This window comes from Nicotiana attenuata, unplaced genomic scaffold, assembly GCF_001879085.1.
Source record: "Nicotiana attenuata strain UT unplaced genomic scaffold, NIATTr2, whole genome shotgun sequence".
Classification (NCBI taxonomy): Eukaryota; Viridiplantae; Streptophyta; class Magnoliopsida; order Solanales; family Solanaceae; genus Nicotiana; species Nicotiana attenuata.
Window position 1 is genome coordinate 11,550 of NW_017674777.1, and position 20,164 is coordinate 31,713.

At 42.8% G+C, this 20,164-nt stretch overlaps 1 protein-coding gene across 1 annotated transcript; it reads left to right on the forward strand.

The window, feature by feature from the left end:
* Window positions 1-14,527: 14,527 nt before the first annotated feature.
* Window positions 14,528-19,749, forward strand: LOC109219263 (calcium-transporting ATPase 2, plasma membrane-type-like). The gene is made up of 7 exons (XM_019383708.1): window positions 14,528-15,040; window positions 15,549-15,603; window positions 15,679-17,630; window positions 17,749-17,907; window positions 18,456-18,627; window positions 18,749-19,047; window positions 19,143-19,749. The coding sequence occupies exons 1-7, from the start codon at window positions 14,864-14,866 to the stop codon at window positions 19,380-19,382; spliced, it is 3,054 nt and encodes a 1,017-aa protein (XP_019239253.1). The 5' UTR covers window positions 14,528-14,863; the 3' UTR covers window positions 19,383-19,749.
* Window positions 19,750-20,164: the final 415 nt, after the last annotated feature.

Consider the following 20,164-nt stretch of genomic DNA (forward strand, 5'->3'; position numbering starts at 1 on the left):
TCGCGCCGTCGTCGTGGCTCGCTCGGCTTCGGCTTCGGCTTCGGCTTCGGCTTCGGCTTCGGCTTTGGATTTGGATTTGGATTTGTCTTTGTCAAATGATCGATCGATAAGATTATTTTTTGGACAAAATTTATTTAATTATTTAATAATTAATTAAATGCCAAATCACTGCTGAAAATACGCCAGAACCCTGCTGATGAAGGTTCAGAAGGCTCCTCTGACCGCGGTTCTACCGCGACCGCGGTAGAACCGCGGCAGGCAGCGTATTCTTCTGAAAAGGCACCTTTTCTAGACACCTCTTCTGATAATTGCCTATAAATTCTGAGGCAAGGCTCCATTTTCTAAACACGAAAAACACTCCAGAACTTCTTTCTTTCTGAATATACTGCATTCTAATTTGCAGTCTCTCTCTCAAATTCGTAAGTGTGATTTTGCTTCGTTCTTTAAGTTCGTTAGTATCCTGCAGTTTGTATTGCCACTGTTGCAGGAAGGTTTAGTCCGTTTTATCCTGGGAGGATTTAATCCATTACCTTGGCAACGTGTGAGGGGGCTAAAATTCCTTAAGGACACACAAGCAAATTGTGGACTCGGAATATTTCTTAAACTCTACTATTTTTCCAGATTTCTTTAATTCTTCTAACAGTTTTGTTTTCTTGATTTTGTGTTTTAACACAGTAACGCTCACATTGTATGGGGTCGAATTTGACCAGTCACGTCCTAACGTCAACATGACCAACCACTGAATGTTTACGATACGATACGAAGGAACGATCCAGGGGTAAGAGGAGGAACGGCCTTGACCTGTCATCGGCTCCGCCATAGAGTACACTGATTTTGTCATTCTCATGACTCAGCTTAGATCCCCCATTATATAAAGGGGATCCGGGTCTTGTAATAGGTAGATAACTGGTAATAGAAAAACTGATTCTCTCTCTCTGATCTTTTTCTGTGTATCATTCTCTCTCTCTCTTCTATCATTATTACTGTTCCGATTATTGAAACGATCTTAGGGTTTATTATCTTCGACTACGATTTACCCCTTCATCTCTTTGATTGATTTGCTTAAAAAGAGTTTAACATCTTTTGAGTCAAATATTTGGCACCGTCTGTGGGGATTTCTGTAGTCGAAATCATAGTTCTCACCCGGGATATCAAAAGCAACGATCTCTATCCTTCGCACTCCATAGAAACTGGCGATGGCAGAGAAAGAAGCAAGGTTGAAGGCGATAGCGAATGTCTCAAACAACCTCTTGGACTCCCTCGACGAAGCCGGTAGAGAAGATACCGAGAATATAACACCAAGAGGTATACCGGGGAGATCTCACCCTCTATACTCGAGGATCTGACAATCTTGCGCGAAAGAGGAACTTCGACGTCCACTGTGAAAGAAACACCACCAGCAGTAAAAAAGCTATTAGAGGAGTGGTTGACAAGCACTCTAAACACCATGCTTGAAAAACCCCCTCACGAAAATACCGGAGATTCGCCGACGGCGGAAATCGCTGCTGTCGCCGGCAAGCCAAGCATTGTCCGAACAAACAACACCCGCACTACCACCGATGCAAGTGATAGAGCACTCACGACCATACTAAAGAAAATGGAAGAAATGAAAAACGAGAACAAAATGCTTCGTGACCAAATGAAAGAACACCAGGAAAGGGTTGACAAAATACCCGGCGCCCCTAAGCTGCTGCCAAAACACGATGTGGGAAGGTTTGTCGAGCAACCGTAAAGTGAGGAAGCTGCTCCCCACCCCATCCCGAAAACCTTTAAAATGCCACCATACTTGAAAATATACGACGGGACCACGGATCCAGAAGATCATCTGATTCACTATGTCACCGTGGTAAAAGGCAACGACTTGTCAAAAGAACAAGTGCCATTCGTGCTGTTGAAAAAGTTCGGTGAGACTTTGACAGGAGGAGCGTTAACATGGTATTCTCAGCTACCAGCACGATCGATATCAACATTCGAGGAGATGGCAGATAAATTCGCTACCACTCATGCAGGAGCAAAGAAGGCTGAAGCTAGGGTCAACGACATCTTCGCCATCAGGCAAACGGCGGGCGAAGGACTTCGGGACTTCTTGGCCCAGTTTAACAGGGTAAGAATGGGACTACCGAATGTATCGGAAGGAATGGCGGTCGCAGCCTTCCAGAACGGGCTAAGCAGAAGCGGGTCGAAGGCGACCAAGAAGTTACTCAACAGACTCATGAAGTACCCTCCCACCACATGGGAGGAGATCCATAATGCCTACTGCGCCGAAGTAAGAGCAGATGAAGACGATCTCAACGGTCCAACCCAGCGACTAACGTCAGTACAGTCCGAGATAAGGAGAGATCGACGCAACGACGGACGAAGGGATCAGCTCCCGCGCTTCAACAGAGAAAGGCATCAGCCCTACGTCAGAACTCCTAATCCACCTCCCCCGAGGCATACAGACGCCGTGTCACGACATATCGCGCCCCTTCGAAACGAAAGAGGTATGCCCCCATTATTTTCTGCTCATAACTTTTGTGTTTCCCCTTTAGAAATAGTGTACGCACTAGAGAAGCTGGGCACGAAGGTGCAATGGCCACAAAAGATGAAATCGGATCCAAGTGCAAGAAGGTCAAACATCCTCTGCGAATTCCATCAAGAAAGAGGACACAAGACAGAAGACTGCATAGGTTTACGACAGGAGGTGGTCAGAATGCTGAACCAGGGATACCTGAAAGAACTGCTCAGCGATAAAGGAAAGGCTAACTTCGCCAGAGGGCGCGACCCATCTCAAGGACCACCCAGGCCACCGTCGCCGGCACGTACCATACAAATGATTATCGGTGGTGGCGACGACTCGGTGATCAACCACGTAAAGTTCACCACCACGCATAAGCTGAAGCGTACAATCGCTCACGAACGGTATGATGGCTTTGAAGATAGTATCACCTTCGAAAAGTCAGATGCCGACGGTTTGTCTTTCCCTCATTATGATGCTTTAGTCATAACATTACGCATAGCTGATACAGATGTGAAAAGAGTCATGGTAGACGACGGAAGCGGCGCGTGTATTATCCACCTGAGAGTTCTCATGCGAATGAAGCTCGAGGAAAAGATAATACCACGTTGCATAACACTAACGGGTTTTAATAATACAGTAGAGCGGACATCTGGAGAAATAGCACTGCTAGTCCTGGGGGGAGTCACGCTGGAAACTACATTCCATGTCATGGACCAGGAAACCGCTTATAATGCTATCATAGGACACCCATGGATACACGCCATACGAGCCGTCCCCTCAAGCTTCTATCAGGTAATCAAGTTTCGTATCCCGTGGGGAATTTTCAGCATTCGAGGCGAGCTGCGTATTGCCCAGGAATGCTACAGGATCGCCCAAGATTGCACGCATACCAAGCAGTTAAAAGGGGCAAGCGTGGAGGCATAGCAATCAGCCATGTCGGGAGCTAAAACCGACCCGCCAGCAGAAGTCATCATAGATCCCGACGTCGTAGAAGCTTGCAAGGCAACTATTGAAGATCTCGACCCGATACACCTGGATGACGCCGACAATACAAAAAAGGCTTATATCGGATACAACCTCTCCGAGCCAGGTTAGTATCGTGAATTTTTTACTAACAATGCCGATCTATTTGCCTTCTCGCACTCAGATATGCCGGGGATCCCGAAAGACATCGCCACTCATAGGTTGAATGTCGATCCGCTCTATCCGCCCGTGTGGCAGATGAGGAGAAAATTCAATGGGTCGCAAATGTGGTCATGGTCAGAAAGAAAAACGGCAAGTGGAGAATGTACGTGGACTTCACCGATCTGAACAAGGCATGTCCAAAAGATTCCTTTCCATTGCCCCATATCGACCAGTTGATCGATGCAACAGCGGGACACGAACTGCTGATTTTCTTGGACGCCTACTCCGGTTACAACCAAATCCTAATGGGCGAGGAGGATCAAGAGAAAACAACTTTCATCACCCACCAAGGGACTTACTGCTATAATGTGATGCCATTCAGACTCAAGAATGCGGGGGCCATATACTAGAGGTTAGTTACCAAGATGTTCAAGGAACAGCTCGGCAAAACCATGGAGGTCTATATCGATGACATGCTGGTGAAATCGACCAAGAAAGAAGACCATATCGGTCATTTGAAAGAAGCCTTCGAGATATTGAAGCGGTACGGGATGAAACTGAATCTGGAAAAATGCGCCTTCGGTGTAGCCTCAGGAAAATTTCTGGGTTTCCTTGTGTCACAACGAGGCATCGAGGTCAACCCGGATCAGATCAAGGCCATAGACTCAATACCTGAGGTACTGAACAGCAAGAAACAGGTACAGAAGCTGACAGGACGAATAGCCGCCCTATCAAGGTTCATTTCACGATCCTCGGACAGGTGCCACAAGTTCTTCAATGTACTAAGAAAAGATCATGGACTACAATGGAACGAAGAATGCATCGACGCCCTGAGGAAACTGAAAGCATATCTGTCCTCACCACCCCTGCTCGTCAAGGCAGACCCAGGCGAAAGTCTGCTCGTATACCTAGCGGTATCTGAAGTCGCCGTCAGCGCAGTCCTGGTCCGCGAAAATAAAGGTACACAATCCCCCATTTACTATATCAGCAAAACCATAACAGATGCCAAAACAAGGTACCCACACCTTGAAAAACTGGCTCTGGCACTAGTCATAGCTTCGCGAAAGCTTAGACCCTACTTTCAATGTCACCCCATAAAGGTAATAACAACATTTCCCCTAAGGGGCATCCTGCATAAACCTGAGCTCTCAGGCAGACTCGCCAAATGGGCCATAGAGCTCAGCGAACACGACATAACGTATCACCCGCGAACTGCTATCAAGTCGCAGGTACTCGCTGACTTTGTCGCCGATTTCATTGCGGAAATTTTGCCAGAAGCGGAACAAGAGGCCCTTCGTGCCTCTACTCTTACCGACCTTTGGACCCTCTATACTGACGGAGCCTCGAATGCCTCGGGATCAGGACTGGGACTCGTCCTCGAAGTCCTTACAGGCGAAGTAATTCGCCAGTCCATACGATGTCCCGAGATGACTAACAACGAGGCCGAGTACGAGGCTGTGGTTGCAGGTATGAAGTTAGCACTCAAATACGGAGCCCGGCGACTCATCCTCCACTGCGACTCTCAACTCGTCGTAAATCAAGTCACCGGGACTTTCCAAATTAAAGAATAAAGACTACAAAAGTATCAATCAGAGATCCACAAGCTGATGCCAGAATTCGACGAATGCCGCCTCGAGCAGATACCTAGGGCACAAAACATTGAAGCAGACTGCCTAGCCAAGCTAGTCGCAGCCACCAAGAATATCAACAAAGGAAACATGGTCACTCTCCTCCATTCAGCCATAGATCACGTCGAGGTATTCTCCTTGAACTTAACCTGGGACTGGCGCAACCGCTTTATATCCTATCTGCAGGACGGAACACTCTCGCAAGACAAAAAAGAAGCCAAGAAACTCCGAGTGCAAGCTGCCCAATACATCCTGGTAAATCATGACCTCTACAAAAGAACGTTCGGCGGCCTCCTCGCTAAATGCCTCGGACCCCACCAAACAAGACAAGTATTGGAGGAAGTGCACGAGGGCCATTGCCGTGCCCACACTGGTAACCGTTCCCTCTTCCGATGCCTCATCCGCGCCGGTTATTACTAGACTACTATGAAAAAAGAAGCAGCAGACTACGTCCGGAGACGCGAGCAGTGTCAAAAATACGCCCCCATGATACATCAAGCGAGAGAACTCCTCCATTCAGTCACTTCGCCATGGCCCTTCATAAAATAAGGATGGACATAATCGGCCCCCTGTCGGCTGGACGAGGAAAGGTAACGTGTCCTTTTAGTTCTAACTGACTATTTCTCCAAATGGGTGAAAGCAGGTGCATACGCCCAAATACGCGAACAGGAGGTCATCGCTTTTATATGGAAAAATGTTATATGCCGCTTCGGCATCCCCAAAGAAATCAGCTGCGACAACGGGCCTCAGTTCGTCGGAAAGAAAATGACCGAGTTCTTCGAAAAATGGCACATCAAGCGGATACTCTCCACTCCATACCACCCAGCCGCCAACGGTCAAGCCGAATCTTCCGACAAAGTAATATTGAACATATTGAAAAAGAAGCTCGAGGAAGCTAAAGGGTTATGGCCTGAATTACTGCCTGAAGTACTATGGGCATACCGAACAATGCCAAAATCCAGATGTCACGCCCCAAAATCGAGGGGCGCGACCGGCGCTCGACCGGGTAGGCCCAGTCAAGCGGACCTGAGTGCCTTTCCTAACCCACGTGTTACCCCGTGATTTCTATACCCATTATTCAAGTAAAATAACCGTATATGATTAAACACATTCTTACTTTACGTGGTCTACAAGTTATACCGCCCAAATACAAAATACCGAAGTACATAACCCACATTTCCTGTCTACAAAGCCTCTAGGGATACGAAAGAGTTTTACAATACTTGCCGGTAACAAGGCTCCGGCTATACCTTACACAAATACCAAAAATAAGACTCCGGGAATAAAAGCGGCATGAGCCACGTAGGGCCCCAAGAGGAAAAGGGCTCACCAATACAGCTGACGGACAGTGGAGGAGGTGCTACTGCCGGTGGACTGGAGTACCTGCTATAGAACCACCTACAATCATAAGAAGAATGTAGCGCCCCCCGGCAAAGGGACGTCAGTACATTTGAATTGTACTGGTATGTATGAACAAACTTTACCCCAAGTAAAATCAATCAATACGCAGATAACAAACAGTAATAGAATCAACAATCAAATGCACATGAAGGAACAACACCTCTTTGAGGTTGTGTTGTCATTGAGGATTGTTGTGGGCTGTATTTGGATGAAATTCCAAGTTGTTGCTGCTGTCTAAGGTGAGTATAACAGCCTACTAATTGTGATTAAGCTTGCTTGTATGTTGGTTAAGTTGTTAGGATGATAAACTACAAGATAGTACTTGGATTAGCTTAAGTTACTTCTATGGTGTTGTATTGCTATTGAGGGTTGTTGTGAGCTGAATATAACTTGGATTTCGACTTGAAGTTACTATAGGAGTTGTGTGTATTGTCTTCTTGCATGTGCTTAAGGTTATCTTGATGTTGATTAAGTTAAATGGATGGAGTAGACGTCAACTAGTGAATAAAGCTACTAATTGAAGATAGTTGGAGTTGAGGATTGTTTCCTTTGTTATAAATATATGGTATAAGGATGGAATCATTGATGAATGACTTCATTATCATGTTAATGATACTGTTAAAGTAATGTAAGAAGTTATAAGGGGTGATATGGGTTATACGGATTCCAATCGGAGCTTGCCGCTCGTCGTGAAGTAGTTGTGACTTGTTGTTGTTATATGGTGTCTTGTTATTGATATTTATAGGTTGCTGGACTTCCCTGGCTGTTTTTGTTGGTATATGGTATTGGAGGAGGCCCTTGTTACAAGGGAGATGCTGCCCGAATTTACGTAGACGAGCTACTAGCTTAAGTTACAGACTTAGCCTTTGTTCAACACTGATTTTGAATCTCCTTATGCTATGATAGATCGAGTTGACTTGTTTGAAGAGTTGCTTGGAAGGTATTAAGGACTCAACATGTTTAAGGTATGTTAAGGCTCTTCCTTCATTCTTTTGGCATGATCTAAAGTGAAACGAACATAAACGATACGCTATTTCATAATGAATCTACTCCTAGCAACTAAGGTTGTCCATGTTATTCTTTCCTTACAAAGTTATTCCAAGAAAGCATATATGATCCTTGAGTCCTAGTGAAGTTCATATTGATGGTATGATGTCCATAATGTTAGTCGATGGTGCAATGACCTTATGTCACTCCAAAAGGTTTAGAACGTGACTCCATGAGTCCAGCATGCATTATATATGTATCTACTTTACTCTACCGAGCCGCGCTATAGTCGGCCGGGTATGGCACCTATTGTGCAACCACTGATCAGTTGGGTTTACCGAGCTCCACGTGGCCGGGTACGATTCTACCGAGCCTTATGATGGCCGGGTACGTTTTTACCGAGTCCTCTTTGAGGCCGGGTATGATATGATGATGATGATGCCCACAGAGGCGTATGTTTTTAAAAGTTTATGTATATATATGTATTATGCATTTCATGTCAGTAGCCCCCAGAGGCACTCAGATGTTACAGGTTGTATCTCCTCTATCTCTCTTTACATTACTGTTCTTATTTATGCTTTCCTGCCTTACATACTCGGTACTTTATTCGTACTGACGTCCCTTTTGCCTGGGGACGCTGCGTTTCATGCCCGCAGGTCCCGATAGACAGGTTGACATTCCTCCTAGTAGGCTATCAGCTCAGCGAAGGTGTTGGTGTACTCCACTTGCTCCGGAGTTGCCTATTTGGTCAGTATGCTTTGGATATGTATTGATTGGTATGGCGGGGCCCTGTCCCGACCTTTATGATTTTATGTACTCTTAGAGGCTTGTAGATAGATGTCAGGTGTATGGATACTTGTATGGCCTTGTCGGCCTATGTTTTGAGTTTACAAATGGTCATGTCGGCCTTATAGGCCCGTATGTCACATGTATAAGTTTGTATATCATGTTCGGTCATCATATGTTGAGTATTCCCTTATGTTTTATTCTTGTTATCTCATGAAGGGTTTTCTAGCTCATTTACCCATAATAGTATGATAAGAAAGATATGTTACGTTGGTACTCGGTTGAGTAAGGCACCGGGTGCCCGTCGCGGCCCTTCGGTTTGGGTCGTGACAAAAATTCCAAGATAATTATTCGACGACTATGCGGTCCACATATCAATTATGCGATCGCATAATGGACCGCATTATTGACCTCAAATTTGACTAACACACTAACTCACTTTGCGGTAGAAATATGGTCGGCATACTTGATTTGCGACCGCATTCTGGACCGCATAATAGCACTTTTCTGGAAAACTTTGATTCTTGATTTTTAAATGCTTAGATCAGTACAAAGGGTCCGAACTTACACATTCCTAACACATATTCATAACTTGGCACTACGAGTTCTAAGTTTTGAGCACAAGTTTTCACGGGGCCTTACATCCTCCCCCACTTAAAATCATTCGTCCTCGAATGAGGATTTTGGAAATCAGTTGGTTTTGAAAACATGATATGCAAACTCCCAATTTTTCACTAACCCCCAGATTTTTAGAAATTTTTTCCAAAGTCTCCTTTGTAATTAGACTTATCTACCTGTCAAAGAGCCCCCGAAACATATTTCCAAGTACGATTACACAATTCCTGTTATTCCTACAACTGGTATACAATTCATTACCTCAACACATGTAAATTTTCAATTACTTGTCACATTCTTGCACATAATTTGGTCACCTCAATGAGTCCCATACAATTCAACTACTTCAATACACTATATGCATTTCAATTAATCATTACCAATCTACACTACTATTAATCATTCACTTATCACATGAGTTTTTTTTTCTTCAAAACTTTCATTTACCAAAAGGGGTTGCACATGACTCAAATAATCACAACACATACAATTCTTGCACAACTAGAGGAGTTACAATAGTAAAGCATTTAGGGGAAAATGGGAGAATCCCACGATCTCGTTCGAACCACGACATCTTCTGAAAGGCAATATCCTCGAAGATTAAGTGTAAAACAAACAACAAAAAGGGAGAAGCAATAAACAGACGAAGCGACAAAAACAAAAGTTTATATTACAACAAACATTATTTACATTCGTCCACAATGGACAGATTTTGGTACACCCCACAACCAAAGAAGATGCGGGAGCAAAAATATACAAGCTTAAGCTAACTACCACCCCCTGTGGGATAAGCGTCCTCATACCACGAGTCTGAGTCAAGGCGATCGACATCCTCGGAAGCAACATTCTCCCCATCGGGAGAGTCGGGGTAATACCCACACGATTCACGAGCTGTGCGTGCTTTATTTCGCACCACCTGAACCTCCGCCTCCGTCTCTCGACCCTCTGCGTGTAAAGCTCTGTATATATCAAGTTGTGCCTCTACATAGACCCACATCTCATGGGCGCTACGATGCTGGCCCTGACCAGAAGGGGGACGAGATGAGGAGGGCCGAGAATGGCATTCCGCTTCCTCAGACCTCGGAGGGGCGACTTGCCTCTGCAACGCGGACAATTTGTCGGCGTTAGCACTCAGCTCGCCTTTAAGCCTGTCGATTTCCGCCATTCTAACACTAAGCTCGGCGGTCAGACTAGCTACCCTCTGCTGCAAGTCAGCATTCTCCGTAGCCACCCCTCGATTCAATTCGAGTTCATCATCCTTCGCCCTGAGGAGAGCCTCCAGCTCACTATTACGAGCAACGACCCTCACTAGCTCCCCATCCGTCTCCTCCAGTTCCTCCCCCCTACGTTCCAATTGGGCCTCCCTCTCCTTAAGCCCCTCGCGGAACACTTGGAACTCAGGGTCCTGTTGGTAGAGATCAGCCACCGCTTGATGCTTAGCACGGCATTTTCGATACTTCCTCAACATCTTCTCATAGAGGTTCGTCCTCTTCTGCTCACGACGGTCCCTCTCCACCTCCAGGACAAGGGTCTGGGAAGAAAAAACAAGAGTAAGCTTATTTCCATACCCATCCTACAATAAGCAAAGAGAAAAGTAGGAAGGTGATGAAACCTACCTGTAAAGCCATGCCGGCAACCTTCCGAGATAGCTCCATATCGTTCATCGCCCTGAGCATCCCTCTCTCAGGGGCGGCGCACAACAGGGTAAACGACGATGCGACCTGCTCGCTATTCAGCAGCAAGTTGCAATCCCTAGGGGTTGTTATATGACGGTCAGATCCATCCGTCGCCGCCTCCACAAAGGTGTGACAACCCAAAAACTCATTTAAGTCCTCAGGGGAAACATCGGAACCTAACTCATTGGCTTCCACGTCAGGCACACCGACGCTAGTCGACGAACCCCCCTCAGCGGGGCACACAGAACTGACCCCTCTGCTGACTCTTTCCTCACGATCCGGCCTCCCCGATCGGATAGCATCGGCCATAAACATGGGCGCCGGGGCTGCCCGAGATGTTCCACCATCATGGGCTTCAGTAGCCACCCCTTTTCCCATCTCTAGTCTTCTCCTTTTTCTTTCCGGCGGCTCTTCGCCATGAGAAGATTTGTCGGCGAGTTGTGGGGCCGATGTCAATAAAGTCGGCTCCCTTATAGCCACAGACGTGGGCGTAGCTCCCTGATGGGGTGTAAGAGAACGACCCTCCCAAACAGACTCGCATAGAATATCTCGAGCGTCCGCAGCGATAGTAAGACGCACGAAAGCAGGGACTGTCGCCTTCTTCCGAGAAGCACCTCGACCTATGACCACAAAATCACGGTTAGGCAAGGTCGTCTAACCGACAAAGCAAAATTGGAAGTTTACCTGAAGAAACTTGAGGGCCGTAATGTTGCATGAATGTAGGCCAAGTTCGGGTTTCCTCCGCGTAAGGAAGCAGGCCGGCGACCCAGCTCCTTAGGCCGGCAACGGGCTGGGGCGGACGGGCCATGGCTGTAATATAAAAGTTAGAACTGCGATAACAACATGCAACAGAGAACTTGATGAACTACATCACTTACGTGTTTTGTTCCATCTTTCTGGAAATCCGGTAGGATTGGAGACCATATGCTCAGTCCTGACAAAGAAATATTTGTACTAGAATTTACGGCTCGGCCGGTCGTCGGTTCCAACCACCAACCCCTTTGTACCACGAATCCGTAAGTGCACCATGGTCCCTCTAAGGGAACCGGCTGTAAATAAGTGCAAGAGATGATGAACAGATATGTCACATCCGACCAACGCTGCATAATTAGTCAGTAGCAGAAGCACCTTAAGCGTGTACGGCGTGAGCTGAGCCGGGCAGATGTGATAGAATCTGCAGAATTCCTTCGCCAAAGGAAAAAGGGGAAGACCATAGCCTATCAAGAAGGGGTACTCGTAGAAGGCACAATAGCCCGGCCTGTGAACGTCAACGTGATCCTCCCCCGCCGGAATCATCTCTACGTAAGCTGGAATGCCGTATTCTGCGCGAAGGTCGTCCAAGTGGTTCTATCCCGTCTCAGAACGCACCGGAACCGGAACTGCGGAATCCTTGTTGAAATCACACCGAGGCGAAGAGTGCCTCGGCAACAAAGCTTCTACTGTTAGAGGACTGACATCCTCTTCCACTTCCACCTCCCCACCATCGGAGGGGGGCGGCGCATTCAATGGAGCTACCTCAGGAACCCTTTCTGTGGTACGGCGAGATTTGGGCATATTTTCGTTCGAAAAAGATCACGCGAAAAGAAATGAGGAAGAAGAAAAATCCCTGGACAAGAACGAAATGTGCAGGAACGCGAAAATCAATAGAGGAGGGCTAGGAAAGTTCTCCGGAATGACCAAAGTTCTTCAACAAAATTAAATCCTTCCCCTATTTATAAGGTTGGGTGGCGCGAGAATCGAGGCGTCAGATTTCAAATCGGCGCGGCAAACCAAGTGCCAAAGTTCTCTTCCGCCTCGAGAATACGCGTAATGATGACATATGCGGACGCTGATGTCACCCAAGGTAGAGTGTTTTACTTCAACTTTCTGACAGGAATGATTGCCGTCTCCCACCAGTCACGTCGAATCAAGTCAACAAGTCAAACTCTCCCTGGCGGAAACGTTGATTCCGCCCATCGAGGACGCATCTCGTTGCGACCCCGACGAGCGGAGGGACTAACTGTATGGGGTCGAATTTGACCAGTCACGTCCTACCGTCAACATGACTAACCACTGAATGTTTACGATACGATACGAAGGAACGACCCAGGGGTAAGAGGAGGAACAACCTCGACCTTTCATCGGCTCCGCCATAGAGTATACTGATTTTGTCATTTTTCTGACTCAGCTTAGATCCCCCATTATATAAAGGGGATCCGGGTCTTGTAATAGGTAGATAACTGGTAATAGAAAAACTGATTCGCTCTCTCTGATCTTTATCTCTGTATCATTCTCTCTCTCTCTCTCTCTTTTATCATTATTACTGTTCCGATTATTGAAACGATCTTAGGATTTATTATCTTCGACTACGATTTACCCCTTCATCTCTTTGATTGATTTGTTTAAAAAGAGTTTAACATCTTTTGAGTCAAACAGGTATGTTGTTATTGTTGTTGTAGACTTTGGTTTGGATTAAGGCATGATGAAGGCATGTTATGGAGCAATATGAGACAAAACATACATGTTTTCGAGAAGGCAGTAAGAATTCAAAAAAAAAAAAAAATCCAGGATATATACCGTTCAAACTGTGTCATTCTCCATATTTTTTGTTTTTCCTTTTATCTTTTCTTTTAAAAAAATATACTCATGTTTTCTTCTTTAACTGTTTTTATAGTGTCTATTGTTTGCTTCCTTTGGAATCATAGTACATTGCTATTCATACATTTTAGGCATGTTCGATCAACTTTATCTTCTTTTATTTGTTGAACGAATTTCCACATTAATTTTAAATCTTAACCAACAATTTAATAATTGCATATCCTTCTTATAATAAGAAAAAACCCCTTAACCTTACATTCAAATTTATTGATATGTTTTTGTTTATTTTCTCCAATGGCAAGTTTTATTTTCTTTGATCTTAGAAGAAATTATTTTAATTACATTACAAAAGTGGAAGCTGATACCTTTTGACATTATTGATAAACATTGAACATTGAGATCGTACAAGCTTTGTTTGTTAACTTTTAATGTGTTTAGTTTATGTTTTCTGCCAAGTTTATGTTTGGTTGAAATGGAAAAAGTTTCTTTTTTCTTGCTGAGTAAAAAGGAGTCCTCCTCGAAAGGAGAATTCAGACATAATTAGTAAACAATAGACTATATTAAAGTTTGACCTTTATGGTAAGAGGAGTAGACTGATGTATCATATATATATATATATATATATATATATATATATATATATATATATATATATATATATATATATATATATATATAGTTANAGTAGACAAAAGTATCATATATATATATAGTTAAATTTTCTCTCATTGCTTTTGGTCATCTTTATAGTATTGCATTTTTTTGTTTGCAAAGTAATTTGGACACTCTCTTCATCAGCCTAAATAGTTTGTATAATTTGGATCAATATGATAAAATTAAAATTTAAAATTGCATCTAATAACATTAAAATTGAGTTCATATACATCGCACTTATCTAACTAAATGCAGCGATATCCAATTATTTTGTATTTAACAACCAATTCAGTCGAATAGGCTCATCATTTATCAGTTTGCGCTTATATTTATTCACTTCAATTTTTTTTTTTTTTTTTTGTGTTACTCATCACACATGTATTTTAATATTACTTATATCATTTTATAGTACGGATTAATATGGATTACACTTAAGCACGTGTCCAGAAACTAGTATAGTTAAGTACATAAAACATAACATATGAGTTATGACCCCCATCCATTTCGGTCAACTATGCCATAAAACAAGGTAACCAAAAGAAGGACCGTTTTAATGCCAACGAAGAAATGAAGTAACGAAGCTCCATTAATGTTGAACCAAGTATTCATAGCTTCTCTCACCCAAAACTCGGATCCATCTTCTTCATTCTTTTATTCTCCTTGTCTCCATAAAGCTCCCATACACATCACGTTTTTTAACTTTTGTTTCTGCAAATATATTCTTCCCCCCAACTTGTAACACAATGTCTTGGAAACTTATTCTTACGCCCATTTAACTTTCCTCTCTTTTTCACTTTCTCCGCGTTACTATTTTTCTCAATGCGCTGCCTTTTTCTGTAGGTAACGGTTTGTCTATATATTGCTTTTATATTTGTAGCATATATATAAGCAGAGAAGAGAAAAGAAGAAGAAAAATGGAGAGCTATTTGAATGAGAATTTTGGAGGAGTGAAGCCGAAGCACTCAGAGGATGAGATGCTACGGCGGTGGAGGAGCCTTTGTGGTGTAGTCAAGAATCCAAAACGTCGTTTTCGTTTCACTGCAAATCTCTCCAAGCGATACGAGGCTGCTGCCATGCGCCGTACCAATCATGTACGATCCCTTTTACTTCTACTATCAGCTTATTTGTGTTTTCAGAGATTATCTTCTCTGATGTATGGACGTCATTGGATTATCTAATTTAGCTTTATGACTTTGCTGCAATAAATTAAAACTTGAATGACCGATACAATTGTTATAAGCTGCGGGAGGCCTGAATGAAGGAATTAAGAGGTAGTTGATTTAGGAACAAATACTTATACAATCGCTATATTAGTAACACAGTTTGACATATTTTATATAGTGGCAATCTTTTTTAAACAGCTCCGCTAAGTATTTTCTATTTACAAATCGATCCTGATTTCATCTTGATTATTTGGGTTGAGTTGCGGTGCATTCCAATTTGCAGCAGCCAGGCCTGTAATGCGGTCTAAAAATTGGGTCAAACTTGGTCTCATTTGATATTATTATCGTTGTATTTTAAGTTCTGAATTGGACCTTTATGGAACAACATGCAAGTTCGTAAATGTGGCTGAACCTTGTGTTTTACTATCTGTGGCAGGAGAAATTGAGGGTAGCAGTTTTGGTGTCTAAGGCTGCATTTCAGTTTATATCAGGTGAATTTCGATTTATACATTCGGTTTGATAGAGTAATCGCAAAATCTAAAAGATTAATTCCTTGACTTTCGAAGGTGTGCAAGTAAGTGACTACACTGTCCCTGATGAAGTTAAAGATGCCGGTTTTCAAATTGACGCGGATGAGCTAGGATCCATAGTTGAAGGCCATGATCTGAAAAAGGTGAAATTTCATGGTGGAGTGGATGGTATTGCAAATAAACTTGCTACATCAAGTACCGATGGGCTATCTACACGTGATTATAGTGTTCTAACTCGCAGACAAGAGATTTTTGGAATTAACAAATTCCAAGAAAGTGAAGCTCGGAGCTTTTGGTTGTTTGTTTGGGAAGCCTTACAAGACATGACCCTTATGATCCTTGGCGCGTGTGCATTTATTTCTCTACTTGTTGGAATTGCAATGGAGGGATGGCCAGTTGGGGCTCATGACGGTCTTGGTATAGTAGCTAGCATTTTGTTGGTTGTCTTTGTTACTGCAACGAGTGATTATCGTCAATCGTTGCAGTTCAGAGACTTGGATAAAGAGAAAAAGAAAATATCCATTCAAGTTACTAGGAATGGGTACAGACAAAAGATGTCTATATATGATCTAGTTCCAGGTGATGTAGTTCATCTCGCGATAGGTGATCAAGTCCCCGCAGATGGACTCTTTCTTTCAGGATTTTCTGTTTTAATTGATGAGTCTAGTTTGACCGGAGAAAGTGAGCCAGTAATGGTCAGTGCTCAGAATCCCTTTCTGCTTTCTGGAACCAAGGTCCAAGATGGATCTTGTAAGATGTTGGTTACAACAGTTGGGATGAGGACTCAGTGGGGAAAACTGTTAGCAACTCTTAGTGAAGGCGGAGATGATGAAACTCCATTACAGGTCAAACTGAATGGAGTGGCAACAATAATAGGGAAAATAGGCCTTTTCTTTGCTATTGTGACTTTTGCAGTACTCATGCAGAAAATGTATAGCCGTAAACTGACAGAGGGATCTCACTGGAGCTGGTCTGCAGGAGAGGCTAGGGAATTATTGGAATACTTTGCAATTGCAGTTACAATTGTAGTGGTTGCAGTTCCTGAGGGACTTCCCCTGGCTGTGACATTAAGCCTTGCGTTTGCAATGAAAAAGATGATGAATGATAAGGCACTTGTCCGACATTTAGCAGCTTGTGAAACAATGGGTTCTGCTACAACTATTTGTAGTGACAAAACAGGCACGCTAACAACCAACCGCATGACTGTAGTGAAAACATGCTTCTGTATGAATGTCAAGGATGTGACTAAGCCAAGTGATGCATCCGCCCTTTGTTCTGAAATCCCTGATTCCGTACTCAAAACTTTGCTGCAGTCAATTTTTAACAATACTGGGGGTGAAGTTGTAGCTACCAAGCACGGAAAACCTGATATATTGGGAACACCAACCGAGACTGCTATTTTGCAGTTTGGTTTAGCACTTGGTGGAGATTTTCAGGCAGAACGGCAAGTAGGTAAACTTATAAAAGTTGAGCCATTTAACTCTACAAAGAAGCGCATGGGTGTGGTGCTGGAGCTTCCTGAAGGAGGTTTAAGGGCTCATACTAAAGGTGCTTCGGAAATAGTTTTAGCTACCTGTGATAAGGTAATTAATTCAAAAGGGGAAGTTGTTCCCTTGGATGAAACATCAACTAACCATCTGAAGACCACAATTGATCAGTTTGCTAGTGAAGCTCTTCGCACGTTGTGTCTTGCCTATATGGAGCTGGATAAAGGATTCTCCTATAATGCTGATATTCCAGTTTCTGGATATACTTGTATAGGTATTGTAGGTATAAAGGATCCTGTTCGTCCTGGAGTCAGGGAGTCTGTTGCACTTTGTCGTTCAGCTGGTGTTACTGTTCGAATGGTTACTGGAGATAACATCAATACTGCGACAGCCATAGCTAGGGAATGTGGTATATTGACCGATGATGGTATTGCCATTGAAGGTCCAGTTTTCCGGGAGAAGAATCAGGAGGAAATGTTAAAGCTGATTCCCAAAATTCAGGTACTTCAGTAATTCTGTTTACACTTGACAATGAAGAGATTGTAACAGATTATTCTTAAAGTTTCCTGCTCATTCATTATGATATTTGATTTATTGACTGTCCTCTTAATTTGTCCAGGTGATGGCTAGGTCTTCACCACTAGACAAGCACACTTTGGTGAAGCAATTACGAACCACATTCAATGAAGTGGTAGCAGTAACTGGTGATGGAACCAATGATGCTCCTGCACTTCACGAAGCAGATATTGGACTTGCTATGGGCATTGCTGGAACTGAGGTGAATATATAATCTCTCCTTAGTTCATTCTAATTCAAGTTGTTTGAATAGCGGAGTGTTAGCCATCTTACGTAAGTACCAAATTCTCATTGGATGACGAAGTTACAGGCACAGTTAATTGGAGGATGATAAGTACCATAGAATAGCAAATCAAAATAAGGAGCATTTTATGTCTCTAAGTTCTTGTGCCAATTTTCACCGATACTCTTGCTTCTTATTTGGTTGATAACGTACTCATTTTGAGGCTTGACAGTTGAGATGACTTGTCTAAATATTCTGTTTGCTAGTCTAATGGAATAAATGCCTGAGTAGTAACGAGCAATGAGTTTGAATATTTTGTTTGACTATTTTTGGCTGATTGAAACAACTTAATGTAAAATAAGATGGAATTACTTATGAGACTTGGAAAATAGATGAAAAGAAACACGATTGAGTCTATCTGATGGCGAGCTTCTTCTATGTATACTGACTATGTAAGGCCAAATTTTGCCACATTGAGTGGCATTTGTTAGTGTATTCTGACTTATTTCATCTGACTCTGGTTTCAGGTTGCCAAAGAGAGTGCCGATGTCATCATACTGGATGACAATTTCTCCACAATTGTGACAGTAGCCAAATGGGGACGCTCAGTCTACATAAACATTCAAAAGTTCGTTCAATTTCAGCTGACTGTTAATATTGTTGCATTGGTTGTCAACTTCTTGTCAGCTTGTTTCACAGGTCAGGAGAATTTATCTTCTTGTACTATGTATTAAGCAGATTACTATTTCCAGTTACCTCTGCTGAATAGCGACCTAAAGTAGTACTCATTATTAATTCTTGTACTATGATCATGCTTCAGGAACCGCTCCACTTACTGCTGTTCAACTTCTGTGGGTTAACATGATTATGGATACATTGGGAGCACTTGCCCTAGCAACAGAACCTCCTCATGATGAACTAATGAAAAGAGCTCCAGTAGGGCGGTCAGGAAATTTTATTAGTAACGTCATGTGGAGGAATATCTTGGGACAATCCTTATATCAGTTCCTAGTAATCTGGTTTCTTCAGTCAAATGGAATGGGATTATTTCGTCTAAATGGCCCGGATGCTCAACTAACCCTCAATACAATTATCTTCAATACATTTGTATTCTGCCAGGTAAAAACTGAAAGACCTTTGCAGTAATTTTCTGCAGTGCGTTAGATAATGGTGTAAAAAGGAGAAGTTTACATTCCCTTTGTTGTTATTTGCAGCTATTCAATGAAGTGAACTCCCGAGAAATGGAGAAAGTTGAAGTTTGGGAAGGGATGCTTGATAATTATGTATTTGTTGCAGTTCTCAGCATAACTCTTGTGTTCCAAATCATTATTGTAGAATATCTGGGGACATTTGCAAACACAACACCCCTATCGTTCATCCAATGGTTCTTAAGCGTATTTTTCGGATTCTTGAGCATGCCGGTTGCAGTAGGCTTAAAGAGGTTTGAGGTATGAAGTACATGGACAGAAGGTAGCTGGTCTTTTTGTAACAATTCGATCGGAGCTGAATTGCTCACTCTTTCTTTGGAAAATGAAATATTTTGAATGATGCAGCCTCAGTATCACAGTTGTAAGATCCCAAAATTCCTTCTGTTTCCCTGGTTTTTCTTTTACTTAAATAGGAGGATCCAGGATCCCAGAGCTTGTGAAGCAGTGTCTAGCCTAGGCTTTCAAGCATCTTGTGATTTACCTCAATCTAGCACATAGAACAATACTAATCTTAAGCTGTTTTTGTTCAATTTATTGGATTTTTCATGTAATTATCTATTTTTAACTTCGAATGAAGAAAGCTTTTGCTTAAAGCTTTCAGTTTTCTTTGAGAGTGGCTCTTGTTGATACATGCAATAGAGAAACGTTTTAAAATTGGGATTTCTACGTAAATAGCCGATCATATTCATTGTTTAATTTTTTTAGCCATATACATAGATTATATGTTGATTATACACAAGTATATACATATATAATACACAAATTATGCATATATTATACCTCTACTGGTTATTTTTAGTTTAACCGGTAGGGTGGGTGGCTAGTTGGGTTAATTCTTCTTTAAAAGGGGTCAAAAGCTGTTTGATATTCTCTATTTTGAAGGTACTTTTGATGGAATGAAAGAAGCTTATATGTTTGATGCTAAAACTGCTAATAATTTTCAGAAGTTTTCTCACTCAAAAGGCTCTTTCCTTCTTTTTTCCCCTTTTGATAATAATAATTGCATGCTTAATGTTACGTGGCGCCTT

Bases quoted from the DNA above. Each gene is read 5' to 3' on its own strand.
- LOC109219263 (XM_019383708.1), top strand. From the start codon at position 14,864: ATGGAGAGCTATTTGAATGAGAATTTTGGAGGAGTGAAGCCGAAGCAC. The intron at 15,041-15,548 runs GTACGATCCCTT...TATCTGTGGCAG, and splicing joins CCATGCGCCGTACCAATCAT to GAGAAATTGAGGGTAGCAGT. The intron at 15,604-15,678 runs GTGAATTTCGAT...TGACTTTCGAAG, and splicing joins TGCATTTCAGTTTATATCAG to GTGTGCAAGTAAGTGACTAC.